This window comes from Lissotriton vulgaris, chromosome 12 (genome assembly GCF_964263255.1).
Source record: "Lissotriton vulgaris chromosome 12, aLisVul1.2, whole genome shotgun sequence".
Lineage (NCBI taxonomy): Eukaryota > Metazoa > Chordata > Amphibia > Caudata > Salamandridae > Lissotriton > Lissotriton vulgaris.
The window spans coordinates 436,523,800-436,538,999 of record NC_141700.1 but is presented as its reverse complement, the minus strand read 5'-3'; the positions used below and the strand labels follow the sequence as shown (position 1 = coordinate 436,538,999).

At 43.7% G+C, this 15,200-nt stretch overlaps 1 protein-coding gene across 1 annotated transcript in view; it reads right to left on the bottom strand.

Moving 5' to 3' along the window:
• LOC147674130 (galanin receptor type 1-like) overlaps positions 1–14,424 on the bottom strand; it is a 945,103-nt gene extending 930,679 nt beyond the window's left edge. The window contains exon 1 of the mRNA XM_086946467.1: positions 13,308–14,424. Coding sequence (XP_086802593.1) covers positions 13,308–13,985 — 678 coding nt within the window. The 5' untranslated portion in view covers positions 13,986–14,424. The remainder of the gene's footprint in view (positions 1–13,307) is intronic.
• Between the last annotated feature and the right edge of the window lie 776 nt (positions 14,425–15,200).

The window sequence follows — 15,200 nt, the reverse complement described above, 5'->3', positions numbered from 1 at the left end:
ACCGCGCTGGAGCCCTCCTCAGTATAGCAGCGCCACACCCAGCCCCACCCCCTCTCGCACCGCTGCGGAATTTGCCGTCTGTCGAAGAAGTTAAAATAAGCAGACCTATTGGCTTTATCGTGGGATCACCACATTACAATATAAGGTAAGCCTTTTGGCTTTGTCAAGGGTTCATGAGAACAATTTTATATGAGCAAGCCTATTAGCAGTCACCACATCAACATATAAGGCAAGCCAATTAGCTCTGTCAAGGGGGTCACAGCACTATAATATGAGAGAAACCTATTGGCATTGTCAGGTGGTCAACACATTAAAAGGCCACATGTTAAAAAGCACCATCATGACTGTAAATCTGTAACCATGTTTAAATGCAATCATGATTGCTAATAAAGCATTGCAATGTTTATAAAGAAACACTGTCAGCAGAATACAGTCAATACAGCATTTAAAATTAATAAAACATGTCTGATATTTTCTTGTCCTACTTTAAGCCACATAGACTTCAACTATAGAATCAACTATTAGAAGTCCCTACATTTCCAGGCTGTAGAACACTAGTTCAAGTCTTAGAAATGCTTACAAAAATGATGTAGTTCTCCCCAGGTCATGCATTTTGGGACCGAAGAGACACAGGGTTAATTTTCTAAGATTTCTCAAGGGGGTGGGGGCTGCTAAGCCCCTGCGACCTCTATATATTTCTAAAATCACATTGATGATTTCCCTGCTCTCCTCGGTCAACCACAAGAAGATGAAGGTGTGCTAATAAAGCCATTGCAGCACATTAGGAGGTGCTTCAGCCAGAGCAGTGAGTATTTTATTAGTAGCTTTCTCACTGTGTCGGGGATAGCCTAGTGTTAGAACTGGGGGTCTCTAGTTGGCAGAGGTAGGTACCACTGTCCAAATAGGGACCCTTGCTTCTAGTCAGGGCAAGGAGATAACCCTCTGAGATAACCCCTGCTCACCCTCTAGGTAGCTTGGCACGAGCCAGAGGCAATGCGTAAAGTATTTGTACGAACACTCTCAGTAACACAGTGAAAACACCACAAACTGATTCCACAACAGTTTAGGAAAATATTTATTCTAAACTACACAAGACCAAAACGACAAAAATCCAACATACACAGTTCAAGAATATGGTTTCAAAAGAGTTCTTAAGGTTGTAGTCAAAGTTCTTTGAGTTGCGATAGAATAATCCACAGATGCGTGAAAAGTTCACAGTTGTGTCACGTTTACTCACAGTACCTTTTAGTTGCGAGAAAGTTCCACAAGCAGGAAGCTGGTGCGGTGGAAAACAAGCGATGCGTTGCTCCTGAGACCCTGGAGAGGCGATGCGACAGCCCCGCTGCAGCAGCGGGCGTATTGCGACGAATCCAGTCTGTATGGGGAGGAAGGCCACTTGTATGGATTCCGGTGCATAGGTTCCGTAGGAAGTTTGTTCTTGCAAAGGCACAATGCGACGATCTCGTAGGAGCTGCGACGATCTCCGGGGCGACGATGCGCGGTCCAGCGGGGATCCTCTCTCTCGCAGCTCCTCGATGCGATGGTTCTGCGACGATGCTCACAGCGACGTGATGCGGTCCGCAAGCAAGCGGTGCGGCGATCTCACACAGCGACGACAGGCTCTGCGATGACACTCGCAGCGATGTTCAACTTTCCCGCACCGGTCGGGTGCGTCCCGCAAATGAAGGATGCAACGGCTCTGGCAGCGGCGTCAGGCGCTGCGACGATCTCGACCTTCGTAGCAGCGGGAAACTTCTCGCACTGTCGGGGATGTGCTCCGCAAGCGAGCGATGCAACACTTTTCAATTGCAAAAGTCTCTCAAGCTTAGTTTCAAGCTTCCCAGCACAGATACAACTTCCAGAGGCCCCACAACTGGATCAAGCACTCTAGGAAGGACAGAACTCTCTCAGCAGAGTTCAGGGAAGCTGGGGGGTGAAGTCCTTTTGTTCCTGGGACTTCAGAACAGGGAGCCAGCTCTTCTCAGGCCCTTGGAGATTCCTTCAAGACAGGGGACACGGCACACAGCAAAGTCCTTCCCCTCTCCTTGGCAGCAAAACAACAGGTCAGTCCAGCAGAGCAACAGCAGGACAGCTTCCTTCTTCAGATTCAGCTTTCTCCTTGGCAGAGGTTCCTTCTTGATTCCAAGATGATCTAATTTTCTGTTGTCAGGGGTCCTGTACTTATACCCCTAAAGTCTTTGTTCTCTCTGTGCATGTGGGCCCTGAGCCTGGTCTGAACCAGTTCTGGGTGTTTCCTGAGTATTTTGTTTTGCTGGCTTCTTCTTTCCTTTCAGAGTGAGGGGCAGGGTCATCAGCCGCCCAGCAGGAGGTGGAGCCAGCATTGTGGCAGGCAGGCACCGCCCTATTCAGGCCCAGGTGCTAACTCCTCCCACCACTCAGGTTGCAAATGCAGTCATTCAGCCTAGGGCTGACTCAGCCAGCCTCCTGGGGAATCCCCAGCCCCTGTCACTCACAAACCAGACAGTCAATACACAAACAGGCCAAGGCACACAGAAGGGTCAGACAAGAGAATAGCAACTTTCTAAAAGTGCTGTTCTCAAACACAGGATTTAAAAACAACCTTTCCTAAAAGATGTGTTATTAAATTCTGAGTTCAGGGATACTAGATACTTATGTCCTATATTTTTCCTATGGGAAGAAATTCTGGAAGCCACTGTAGCCAGCATCCCCGATGTTAACCAATGGAGCAAGATAGCCTTACAATAGTGAAAAATGAAAATGGCTGTAATTCACTACCAGAGCATGTCACCTGCATCAGTACATGCTCTTCCTTTCACATACACTGCACCCTGCCCAGGGGGGTACCTTGGGCCTTCCATAGGGGTGACTGATGTGCACAAAAAGGGAAGGGTTAGGCCTGGTCAGTGGGGACACTGACCAGGAGGACATGTCAGTTTCTAAACTGCCCGTAGGCACGGCAGTGGCAGGCCTGACACACCGTTTTAGAGCTACTCCTGTGGGTGGCACAATCAGTGCTGCAGGTCCACTAGTAGCATTTGTCATCACCAGCCCTGGCACACCCAGTGCACTTTACTAGGGACTTTATGGTGATACAAATATGTCAAACATGTATATCCAATCATGATAACAATTTACATAGGGAGCACTTACACTCTGGCACTGATCAGCAGTGGCAGAGTGTCCAAAGCATCTAAACCAGCAAAAACGAAATCCAGCACAGCATCAAAAATACAGGAGGTAGAGGCGAAAAGATAGGGGGAAACCATGCCAAAGATGCCAGGTCTAACACCTATTGTTTTCTTTTTTCTTTTCTTTTGGAGGGGTACTTAGGTCCCTGATCTGTGCCAAACTGAACTTTGAACAATTGCTGATGGCACTAACTTGGATTCACTGGACATATTCTCGATCTCGATTTAGTTTTGATTGGTGTCTTTGGATAACTCTTGGTCGGATATCTCCACCCCCATATGTGAAGTAATCTATGAATCGTACTCCACAGGGTGCTTAATTATGATGTAAGTATAGTCCTGAGGATGGTCTTGACTATTAATTAACCAAGAGACCGAAACGTCAGCGTCTTTCCAGTACTTGCCACCTCAAAGCTCCAACCAAATTGACTTCATCTGTGGATATTACCAACTAGTACTCATAATGACGGATTCTGGTTTGGCAAGAGTGGACCAGCATTCACTTGACCCCTTTGCAGAAAACTGTTTTAAAGAACTCCTTTAGGGACATTGAAGTGATGAGTGCTGGAAAACATAGGCCCTTCATCCTCTACTAAGTTGGAAATAGGGCATGCTATATAACTAGTTAATGTATTTGTTAAAAAAAGTAAACTATTGTATTTCACATCTACGCCTCTAGATATATCGATGACAAGATGTTATTGAGTTTTGTTATGGATGGTCAACTCTTTCTTAAAAAAAACCCTTGTATTTGTGTAGATTGTTGTTGAAGTATCCCCTTGTTTGCTTTTTTTGCTGTTGCTGTGTACTTCGACCCAAACCTGCCAGGGCTTATTGGGTTGCCCTTTACTTAATGTATTAAAGAAATATATAATCTGATCTCACTATTTAAAAAGGGTTTTAAATACAATTCCAAAGAGTATAAGAATAAATATAACACGGTAGCCCAATAATTACCTAAGGCTGCAGCTACACTGAAAATCGGTTTTGGGGATATTTCACTGTACGGACATGTTCAAGAATAATTTCTACATACCCCAATTTATAAATATCTTGCACCCTGGGCAATAAGTGCTACACAGGGGTGACTCTATTACTTTAAAGGAATATTTAGGCCTGTGAAATAGAGTATTTTGACAGGTTGAATTTGCAAGTTAAAACTACTACCGGCAAGTTATCTGTGTGGAGGTACCAGGCTGAGCATGACTGTAGTCTCTCACTTGCAGCCTGTACCAGTGTGCATACATGTTCACGTGTAACGAGTCTAGTGCCCATCACCTTAGCTGCGCCACAACAGCCTTATTATACAAGGTGGAAACTAGGGCTAAACATGCGCAGTACAATTTATAATGAAATTACCATTTATGAGACTCGGGTAGTGAGTCTCTCCCATCATAATGGGTGAAAAACCTGGTCATCCAAAGCAAAAAGCTCTGCGATATAAAAAAAGGGGTGGAACGCATTTGTAACACCTGACATAGTGAAGGTAATCTCTATCTTATGAAGGCCCCTTGGCAAAATACTGGTAATGGCAATCCTTAACATGAAAGGCACTTCTGACAAAATAGTGGCAGACTTAAAGATTTTTTTGGGCCATGAGTACTAATTACTGAAGGTAATTAGTACTGGAGGTCATTCTTACCATAATTGTAAAATGCAGGTACTTGCATACTATACCTATGCATTTGTATATAGGGCACATGTGGAAAAATGCTAGAGTTGTCATTTGTTAGGAAATCCTTGGCATGGGGCACACATAGCATAAAGCGGTCAGTAGCAGATTTGACGTGATTATTGCTCTGAAGGAGGTTGACTGTCACAAATGAGAGGGGGGCAACCATAACAACACACTGGCCCTGACATATTGAGGTGTTTTTTTTACGTAAGAGTCATCCATGGTATATGGATGGCATTAATGACAAAAATCTGGCTGTGGTAAATTGTATATAATTTTTTGTCTAAGAAGGCATGGATGACCAAATGCAAGCCCTGGCACAATGGAGGTAATTTTTGACATTTGGGGGCTCCCATACCAAATTTAAAAAAAATGTGGTACACACCTGGGGAGTGTCACGACTCATTGGTTTCAGCCTCGGCCATGCAGGTAAGATAGGTGGGACGGGATGAGGGGGATTCAACAGATGACCACAAGAGAAAAATAAATCATTAATTTTCCCTTGTCGTCATCTGCCGAAATCCTGCCAACCGGCACCTATGTACTTACCAGCACTGGCCACGGCTGATTGGTTTGGTACACCATGAAAGGACTTGAATATTTAAGGAGTGCACTTTCAGTGCCATTGGCTTATCAAATTTATGTGGAATTTGTGTTTCAAAATGCAGTATCTGACCCCATTTTCTAAAGTCTTCTCTGGGGTAGGACCCCAGCCCCTCTTAGAAGAGGTGTGGCTCATTTTTGCTTGCAGCAATTCCGTGATAGAAGTACTTCCCAGAACTATCAAAGATCATGTCAACAGCGTACTATAGGTGTTAACTAGAATAGACATGTGTGTGTGTGTGTGTTTTGTTGTCGAAGTCATCATGCAATTAATATGGAACTTCAGTGATGTTACTTATTGTGATGCCTTCAGGGTTAAGGTAATGTGATATGACCTCACAGGAAAATTCAGTGTAAGAAATCATATAAAGTTTCTACTGTGTTGTCATTAAGGTCTCAGGGTGTGTGGTGTCACTTCCATTACCCCTGGAATTTTGGTTAATCGACATTCATGCACAAAAGGCTACTTTTTAAAATATCCTACGTCAGTAAGGCACCTGTTACAGAGGTATTTGTGTAGCCAGCAAATTCCACTATCTAATAACAAGGACATAAATATGGTGGTTAATGCACTTGCTGAAAAGAACTGTGTGCAGGCCGGAAACTGAATAACAAATTACAAAGATGGTCAGGGTGCCTGCTGCAAGGCACACTGCTTAACATGAAGTTCACATGTCTGTATTTCATGCAAAAAGATCAGAGTTACTGTTTTTGCCAAGGAGATTCTTGTGTTACCTACAGGTCATAGTCTGCAACTCTTGTAACATGGCTTAGTTAGTTATGAACCTGCATCAAGGAGAGGCAAGACACTAGCTTAGCATCATATCTTAATCTTTCAATATCCTAAGGTTGCTAAAAAGTCTCCTTTTGATTGTAAATAAAACGTGAGAGAATAAGTGCTATATAAATGATTATTAATTTCATTACTCATAATGACAGATATGTCTGATCTCCTCACAATCCAAGATTATTTCTTGCACAGTATTTGTAAACAAAAAATTGCCTCCAAATCATATTTTATGTCTTAAGTACTTGTGAAGTGACAAGCTGAGTGGGTTTGTTTCTTCAATGGCATCGACATCAAGCTGTTAAGCTCGAGTTGGCATCCAACCAGGATATGGAGTGGTGTGGCTCACTGGTTAGAGGCGGCAGACCCAGAAGCAGAGGACGGCCCGGGAACAGGGTTCAATTCCCGACGCGGCAGGGTCGTGGACCAGGGTCAGTGGACTCGATAATTCTCGCCTCGGTGCCTACTCTAACCAGGGATCACACTTGGCAACTCTGGGCATTAGCTTGCCTCATCTCCACAACGGCCCCCCACATACACTGGGGATGCCTGCTTTCACCCTGGAGATACCCAGTAGGGTCCAGCTCACAGGGAAAGCCAGGACGGGTTCCCCAGCGGTCTACAGTGTGGAGATACCCCATGTGGGGTGATTCATGCGCTTTACAAGACATCATTACATAGGAGGCGAACAAAAGGAGTACTGCTCACCCATTATAGGAGCCATGTGTGTTGGGCTGAGCTGAAACCGAACGCAAAGCTAAGTTTAGGCTCGGCTGAATGCGTCCCAGGGCCAAGAACCTGCACCAGGACAAAGTCAGCACATTTTCCAAGGGCCAGCTGATCCCAGATCCTATTCATAATAGCTTCTGGATTTCGGATCTGGCTTATTCCCTCTTTTTACAGAACTGTTCCCAAGTCACCCACATCTATCGCAAAAAGGATATCCACCCTTTAGAAAATGTCCACCTAATTCACTCACTGGTGTTTGAAATAGAAAACTGAATAAGTTCCTAAAAGAGTTTTTATATTGAAGACTATTCAGCTCTCACAATCTATTTTTCTTTTTTTCAGCTAAGTGTGCTAGCAGATATTTTAGTAATGATCTGTTATTTTGGCTTTTTTGAAAAGATCAGTCTCATCTGAACGGTGCCTCAGGTGGCTCTAAAAGATGGTGGAACGCAGTATGTTACTGCTCAGAATATGCAGTGCATGATGATTGTTCAAGTGTACTGTTTTGTGAATTCAAGGACTGCAAGCAGTTCCATGTAGTGTCTTCTGTAGTACTTACTGCATTGAAGTCTTCTGATGAGGTGGTAAAGCCTTGGTAGGTGGGTAGAAGTCAAGAGTTTTTATGTCGTCTGGTGCTGAATGGATCTTGGAGCTAGACAAGGGCATGCAGGTGCAGTGGAAAGTGATTATCAATAGTTGTAGTGTGTGGAAAACCAATGAATCATTAAAAAAATATGGTGGGGAAAAGGTGAGTCTTTAGTCCTCAGGAGCATGAGAAAGCTTAGAAATAACACCAACTTTTGATATCTGGCTTTGGGCATGGGGAGTACATTCTCTGAGACAAGCCTAGGGTTTCTGGGCAGATGGCAGCACTGGAGAACCTTGGTGGGGATAATCTGGAGAGATGCCATGTACTACTTTGCTAACTTTGTGTCCCACTTCACACAAGAAAGCTTTTCGTTTTAGTACTCTAGATATACAGTTGAAGGACGGGGAGGTCATACGCTTGCGCGCTACCATTATGAGCACATTCAAAGCCGGCTTTAGCACTGGTAGCGCCTGGTGCCGCATCCTTTTTTTGCACCCCCTGCCAGCATGACCTCCTCATCAGATTCCCTCACCACTTCTCGGCATAAGTGACCCTCATCTCACATACATTTCATTAGTTTTAAAGCACTGGTAAAGGCTGGTTTTACTAAGCCACTCACCTACCCACATAAAATATAGATCTGCTCTTTGCAGCAGGGATATTAACCCTCTGTGCTACTTTACGGCAAGTCAAAACTGCCACTAGCAAAACTCCAGTCTCTCTCTAGCAGAAGCATTAATCACAAGCAGCGTTATCTTGACATCTGTATTTCTGCCTGCAAGCTGGCTGCACAGGGAACTCTTCAGCAGGTGCTTTTAAAATGTAAGTTCTTGCTAAACATAGCCTCCCCCCACACATACCCACAACCCCGACCGAGGTGAGTGCCCTCTCCAGCCAGCCCTGCCTGAGCACAGTTATTAAACTGAGGCCCGAGACAGAGGATCTAATGATGTCTTTCACGCTAGATAACACTTCTTCCTATGAATGTGAGCAACAGACGTGCTGATGGCTCTTTAGTAAACATTTCTTAAAATATTCAAAATACATCTTTTTATTTTTCTAATCACAGATCAGGCAGAGCATCCATTGCCGAAGCACAAGATTCCATGAGCTGCATGTTCATAAACCTCTAAAAATCCCAAAGAGAAGATGAATGTTTGATCCCTGTTCCATGGTCCTTCAATGCATTAACATTTTGATACAGATCTCCAGCAATTAATGTAATTTGTTTTAAAAATATAACCATTGGCAGCGAATGAAATATATCTAATACATCTAATGTACTGGCAGAATTAGCTAATGCTTTAAAAATATCCTTGCAGACAAGGGTCATGCTAACCACATGGAAGGGTAGGTTTCTACTCTGATTAGCCGTCTAGCACCCTTAAAATAGAAACATTTTCAAACACACAGCACTCACTGGGTTTCCCCAGACTAGAACGAGTCGTAAAGGGCATCAGGTGGCAGGTAACCAACTGGAGACACAATTGCAACCTTTAGCAAACAGGTAAATATTGATTAATGGTAGTCCCCTATGATAATTCTTTTCTGAGTGCAAAAACGTTCTTCTCGGCCAAAACGATCAATTCGGCCAGAGGTATACAGCAGGGGCGGCTCTAGGCTCATGGCGGCCCTGGGCAGGGAGCGTAGGTAGGGGGCCCCAGAAGAGGGGGTCCGGGCAGGGCGGAGCGCAGATGCCAGTGAAGAGGGGGGGTCAGGGAGTTTGGAAGTGGAATAGAGCCGGAGGCCACCAAATCCCTGCCAGGGGCCGCCACGCAAATATGTATCCATCCTCAGAGGATTATTATATTAAGGATATATATTGGCGTGGTGGCCCCAGGGGTTTGGTGGCCCTGTGCAGGTGCACAGCTTGCACATGCCTAAGGCCGCCCCTGCATACATTCTCTAAAAAGGTCTTAGATCTCATCAACCCTTCCAGATATAATGAACACAAGCAGTGATCGTTAAATAGTTGCAAAAAAAAACTGGTGCAAGTTTTGCCAACAAAAATGAGATTAAAACATCTGGTAATCAAGCGACTACTAACATCAATGCCACCTTAAATACACTATCTACAACCAAAAAGAGTAGATTCTTGGGTAGTAAAAGCACACTTAATAATTAAGCAGAATGTACAAATACACTCCAGTTTTATTTCTGGGAGACCCCCTAATTCAAAACCTCATGGGTAAGATCAAGCTCACAGATAAGAAATATGATGGTCTACCCAGGTAGGTGATGACCAGACCTTTTTGGACACAGCGTCAAAATACTTAGTGATTGCCTTCCTACAGCATTGGACTCCTATGCTAGTTAGAAAAATGCCATTGTTATTCATTTCTTGAAGAAAGACCCTTTTGGTCTATATGAAGTGCCTAACTGTAGCACCACCATGGATTTACCCAGTTTAATTATAATCCTTGAATAAAACAGTTACTTTACAGTTGCAGGTGTAGCATGGGCTCCTCGATGACACGCACCATGGTTTCTGCCCTAGACATAGGGCTGAAACTGTGGTCTTGGACATCGTTGCTGCATTAAAGAAGATAGCTGATGGTGCTGACCTGGCCCTGGAGTTGCTCTCTGATCTCTCAGCAGCTTTTCACACAATGGGCCTCCGATGGAAAAGTGAGGCAGATGATTGGTCCTGAGCACTCCTGAGTCCAGTCATCCCTAATGGGCTGGACAAACAGGGTTCTTTAAAAGTTAAGCAGAGGGCTCTAAGCTGCATGGTGCCACAGGGCTCACATCTGTTCCCATTTCTATCCCCCATACTGCTTTATGTTTATAACTACCCTCTATTAGATTTGATCACACAAAGGCATTTAATCTTCTAGACCGAAGCTGATGATCCACAAATGTTAGCCAAACTCAATGGAGATTACAGACAGAATGGAAACTTAACTAAAGCCACTCTACAATGCAGTTGACAGGTGAACTCTTGTGTGCTTCAGTTGAATGAAGCCACGGCAGACAATAGTTTGCGGGAGGTTTAAGCAGCAAGATTTCTAGACAGCCTATCAAGGGACATAACCCCAGACTTCTCCGCCGGATTCCCGAACCCAGGCCTTTTATGAAAAATTTGAGCATCAAGTTGGACAGTGAACTGACCTTAAGACAGAAGGTAGGAGAAATTCCACTGAGCATGTTTTTCCAATTGTCCCATTTACCTGAAATTATACATTTCATCCCCTTTCAATATTACTCTACTGTGAAAGACGCAGTAATCAATTCAAGGCTAGTTTTTATGATACCATCCTCTGTGCAGGATCCCAGTACACTGTCTTGAAAATAATATACTGTTCCCTTGAAATGCTGGGCCAGTGCTAAGTCGGACAGTATGATCTTATATCCCAGGCACACCTTTCCCTGCACTGGTTGAAAGTAGAGGGTCATATCAAATTTGAAATCCTTTACCTGCAGCATAAAAGCATATAAAGTGTTGCTCCAGGATTTATATATCCAGAAGACTTCAATCAACCAGAAAAATAACGGTCTGCACATGATTAGCTTCCAGAGGCAAAAATGGCTGGAAGAATCTTCTTGATCCTAGAGACCTGGTACTGTAATGACCTCCCAATAATATGTGATTGGAGGGCCACTATCAGAATTCTGCTCCTCCTTGGAAAGTCTATTTTTAAGTTATCTATGACTTGTCACCCATCTATCCTCTGCAACTTTGACGCAACTTGGTACCTGAGTACCAAAAGGCATGTAGTGCATAGTATTCCACAATAATTCCTCTATCCATCATGTCAATAATGTATAGAACACACCAATCCACTAAGGGATGCACTAAGACTTTCACAGAAAAAAAACACAACAGACACTATCTGAAATCTGATGTCTCTAGATAGCCTTTGTCTCTAGATTAAAACAGGAATGTCTGTTTTCTCATTTATATTAGAAAAGGAGTTACATATGCATAGAAAATCCAGAAAATCTGTACAAATTATATCAAAATGGCCATTCACTTTTCTAAGTGTTCGTCAATGTGTTGTTAGCAAACTAGTTGAAATATTCAGTGTCTTTGTCCCTCATTCACTTACATTTCTTTAAGTACCATTGAACATCTGTGATAAGCAAAAATACCTTGAAACATCCCGTTAAATGAATGACAAACATTATGCTCCACTGGATAAGAGAAAACCGCTTTTAAGTGTCGAAGTAACTGAGTCGCTGCAACCCTCTACTCTCATTATATTGGTGGCCGCTGTTCAACCCAGGCTGCAAATGAGTCGTCAGTGGTTAATTTGTAAATAAATAAGTGCTGGGGCTCTCGTCAGGAGGCAGCTTGCACCAGCCCATTTCTCCTGTGAGGCGTTGCCGAAAACAGAACCAACTACTAACCATGAAAGTAGGGAAAGGATGTGATAAAATCGGCTGAGCTGCCATCTTTGAAGCTGGGCAACAAGGTCTGCGTCTCGGCGTTGGCGCAACATCCGGTGATTCTAGGCAAATCACTTAATCTCCCTGTGCCTACCTTAAAGGAAGCGGCATCATGAAAAGCACCGGTGTTGATGATTAAGTGCCAGTGATGAGCACCAGAAATCACCAGCTCAAATTAAGCACTGGAGTCAAGCCATCTTTAAAATAAAATCAGTATCTCCGTCAGCATTTTTAATCAATACCGAGAGCAGCCCGCCTCTCATGCTCCAAATATTGCTCCTTCATAGGTCTTTGGGACAGTTCACGCAAGACATGAGAGAAACATGGTCAAGCAGTGCTACATTTTGGATGTACTTAGACTAAAATGCTTTGTATGTTTGACAATATGCTAATTAGGGTTTCTGAGACAGGTTTTTACCATTTGTTCACCAGTTCACTAATCTTCAAGATGATATTCTCTCCCAAAGTGCTTATGTAGGTGCCTTATATTAAAATGTACATTTAAGACCCCATCAATCAACAATAACATAATTCTCCTTTCACACCACTCACTGACATTGTGTGCAGTAATTAGTACAATCGTATACAGTCTTGTCAATGACAGCTAAACTTCACAGAACAAAAACAAAATAATAATATTCACTGAAGTTTTTGGTCTGTGAAGTTCACCAGTAAAACTTCAGCAAATTAGAAGGCAAAAAAGTAGGACAGTGTTTTTTCGGGCAAACTGGAAGAGGGTGGCAAGTGGTTATTCGTGAACAGAAAAAATGAAGTAAAGTGTGTGTGGAGTATTTGCACATTAAACTCACAAGCAGTATGAGACAGCTGGAGAAACGTTGTAGGAGTAAGGGAGATGAGCTGAAAAGTAGGGGACAGTGCTATAGGGAACACTTCTAGATTACAAAAAAATGAGTAGTGGAATGACACAAATACATTATTCTCCAACATTATACATTCAAATAGAAAATTTGAAAACATAAAAGTCAACAGCATTTCTACATATCAAATTGTTATTAGTGTTTGTTTTTAAAACATAACTCAGAAAAGAGACTCAAAAAAGGAGGTATAACCTTTCAGCACATAATAACTAAATATTGTATTGTAATTGCATTTATATAGCGCTTACTACTCCTGACGAGGCGTCAAAGCGCTTTTACGGCGAGTAGCATGCTACTCCAGGACCCATAGAGGATTAGTGTTGAATTATTATAGTGAAACATGCAAGTACATTTTAAGTGGTGGATAGGTTAGTCAGTTATTTGGATTTGGAATGATAGCAGAAGGATAGAGGAGTGGTGGATAAATATGTCTGAGGGGCTTTGGGGAATGCAACTTTCATAATGTAGGGTTCCTCTTTTGTTTTACCTTGGCGTAGCAACAGGTGATGATCATCAAAGGCAGAAGGTAGCCGATGAGGAGGATAGTCACTTTGTAGGTCTGCTTGGCTGATATATTGTCACCCCAGTACTCCCAGCAAAAAGAGCTGTTGGGAGCCTCCTTCTGCTCACTCATGATTGATTGGTGTTGGGCCACTGGAATGGCAATCACCGAAGAGAGAATCCAGATGATGCTCACCCCGATGGAGGCATTCTTCTTGTTTCGGATGCATGGGGATCGCTTGGAATGGACAACAGCGATGTACCTGTCAACAGACATGGCCACTAGGGTGAAAATGCTCACCAGCATGCTGACCATCACAAAATAATGCACAAATTTACAGAAGAAAGCTCCAAAGATCCACTCGGGCAAAGAGTAGATGGTCGCTTGGAATGGGACGCAGAAGAGGAGGAAGAGCAAGTCTGCGATGCTAAGGTTCAGGATGAAAATGTTGGTGGTGCTCCGCGATCGCCTGGATTTGATCCGCCCAATGACTATCATGACCAATGTGTTACCGATAATCCCGAGCAGAAATATCAACCCGAAGATCACAGGAACAATCACCACCGCTACACCGCCATCCATTTCCGACTGGACGCAGTCCCCACTGACATTTTCACAGAAAACTTCCTCAGGGTCCACCGAATAGTTGAACTTTTCATTCATTGCTGGTCCTCTGGGAGCTTCAGAGCGTCTCCCTAAGTAAGGTCTACTCGTTGAGTAGAGGATCCGGGGAAAAGTCTTTTGAGCAGAAAAGAAAAGTGCCAGGTCAAAGATAAAAGTGAAAACAAGAGCAGGTTGGAAGCTGATGCGTTCTACTCTCCTCCACACACATTGTGCTTGGATATTGTTCTTTTTTTTCCTTTTTCCCCTTGAATCAACCGGTGTTAAATTCTAGGCAGCCTCTTGCACTACTCCCGGGAAGAACAGTGCAGCTCTGGCAGGCAGAGTGGATTCTCGCTGAGAGCTGCTCCCCAGCGGAGCCGAGGCCACCTCTCACAGCCCCCTCCCCGTGTTTAAAGGCGCAGGGACCGCACAGATGCTGGAAGCAGAAGGGACGAAATGCGCGGTTTCTCCTCTCCGTTCGGCTTGCCACAGTTAATGTGATATAATTGGGACCTGAACTAACCTCTGGGCGGTGCCAGCACTATGCATAGCTCATTATCGAAGTATAAGATTTTACCTGACAGATAAAAAAAAAATCTTTTTTTATAAACTGGCTGGGTTTCTATTTATCTGCAAACACTCGCCCGGGTGCAAGCAGATTCCTCTCTTGCAGCTGCACTCATCGAGTAGTGCAGAGAGCAATCTTTTTTATTTCATTTCATTCAGCAGTTTTTCCTTCTTTCGGGAGAATCGATGTTTCTGTTTTACCTTTCTGACAGTTTGCCTGAAGACAGGTTCATACATTGACGCTGTCTCTCGCGCTCATTTGATGAAAGGAAAGGAAAGCACAGCAGCAAATCACACCGGGCAAGTCGTCTATGTACGGTACACCATGCCAATCTCTTATCTTTCTCAAAAAAAGGTGCTTGTCTCAGACTGGAATCGATGCCAAGGTAACCCGCAGGGCACCCTGCACTCTGAAGTAGGGTTTAAGTAAACCTACGCGTCGTTGTATTTCGGACAAATGTACATGTTGCAAATCTGGCACCTTTTACAAGCAAATCTTTCACTGAAAATAAGTAATTGTGCAAAAATACGGTTGTGCTGATGCTTTTTATTGATTGGGAAGGTGTGAACTCATTATCAGACTGGCACAGCCTCCGACGGGGCAAGGTCCAGTCACCTCAAATGCTTTATAGCAGCCAGCAGTAAGCTCACTGTAACACAGCTCAGATTCAGGAAAGCACACCAGCTGTTGTTCCACTGCCTGTACGT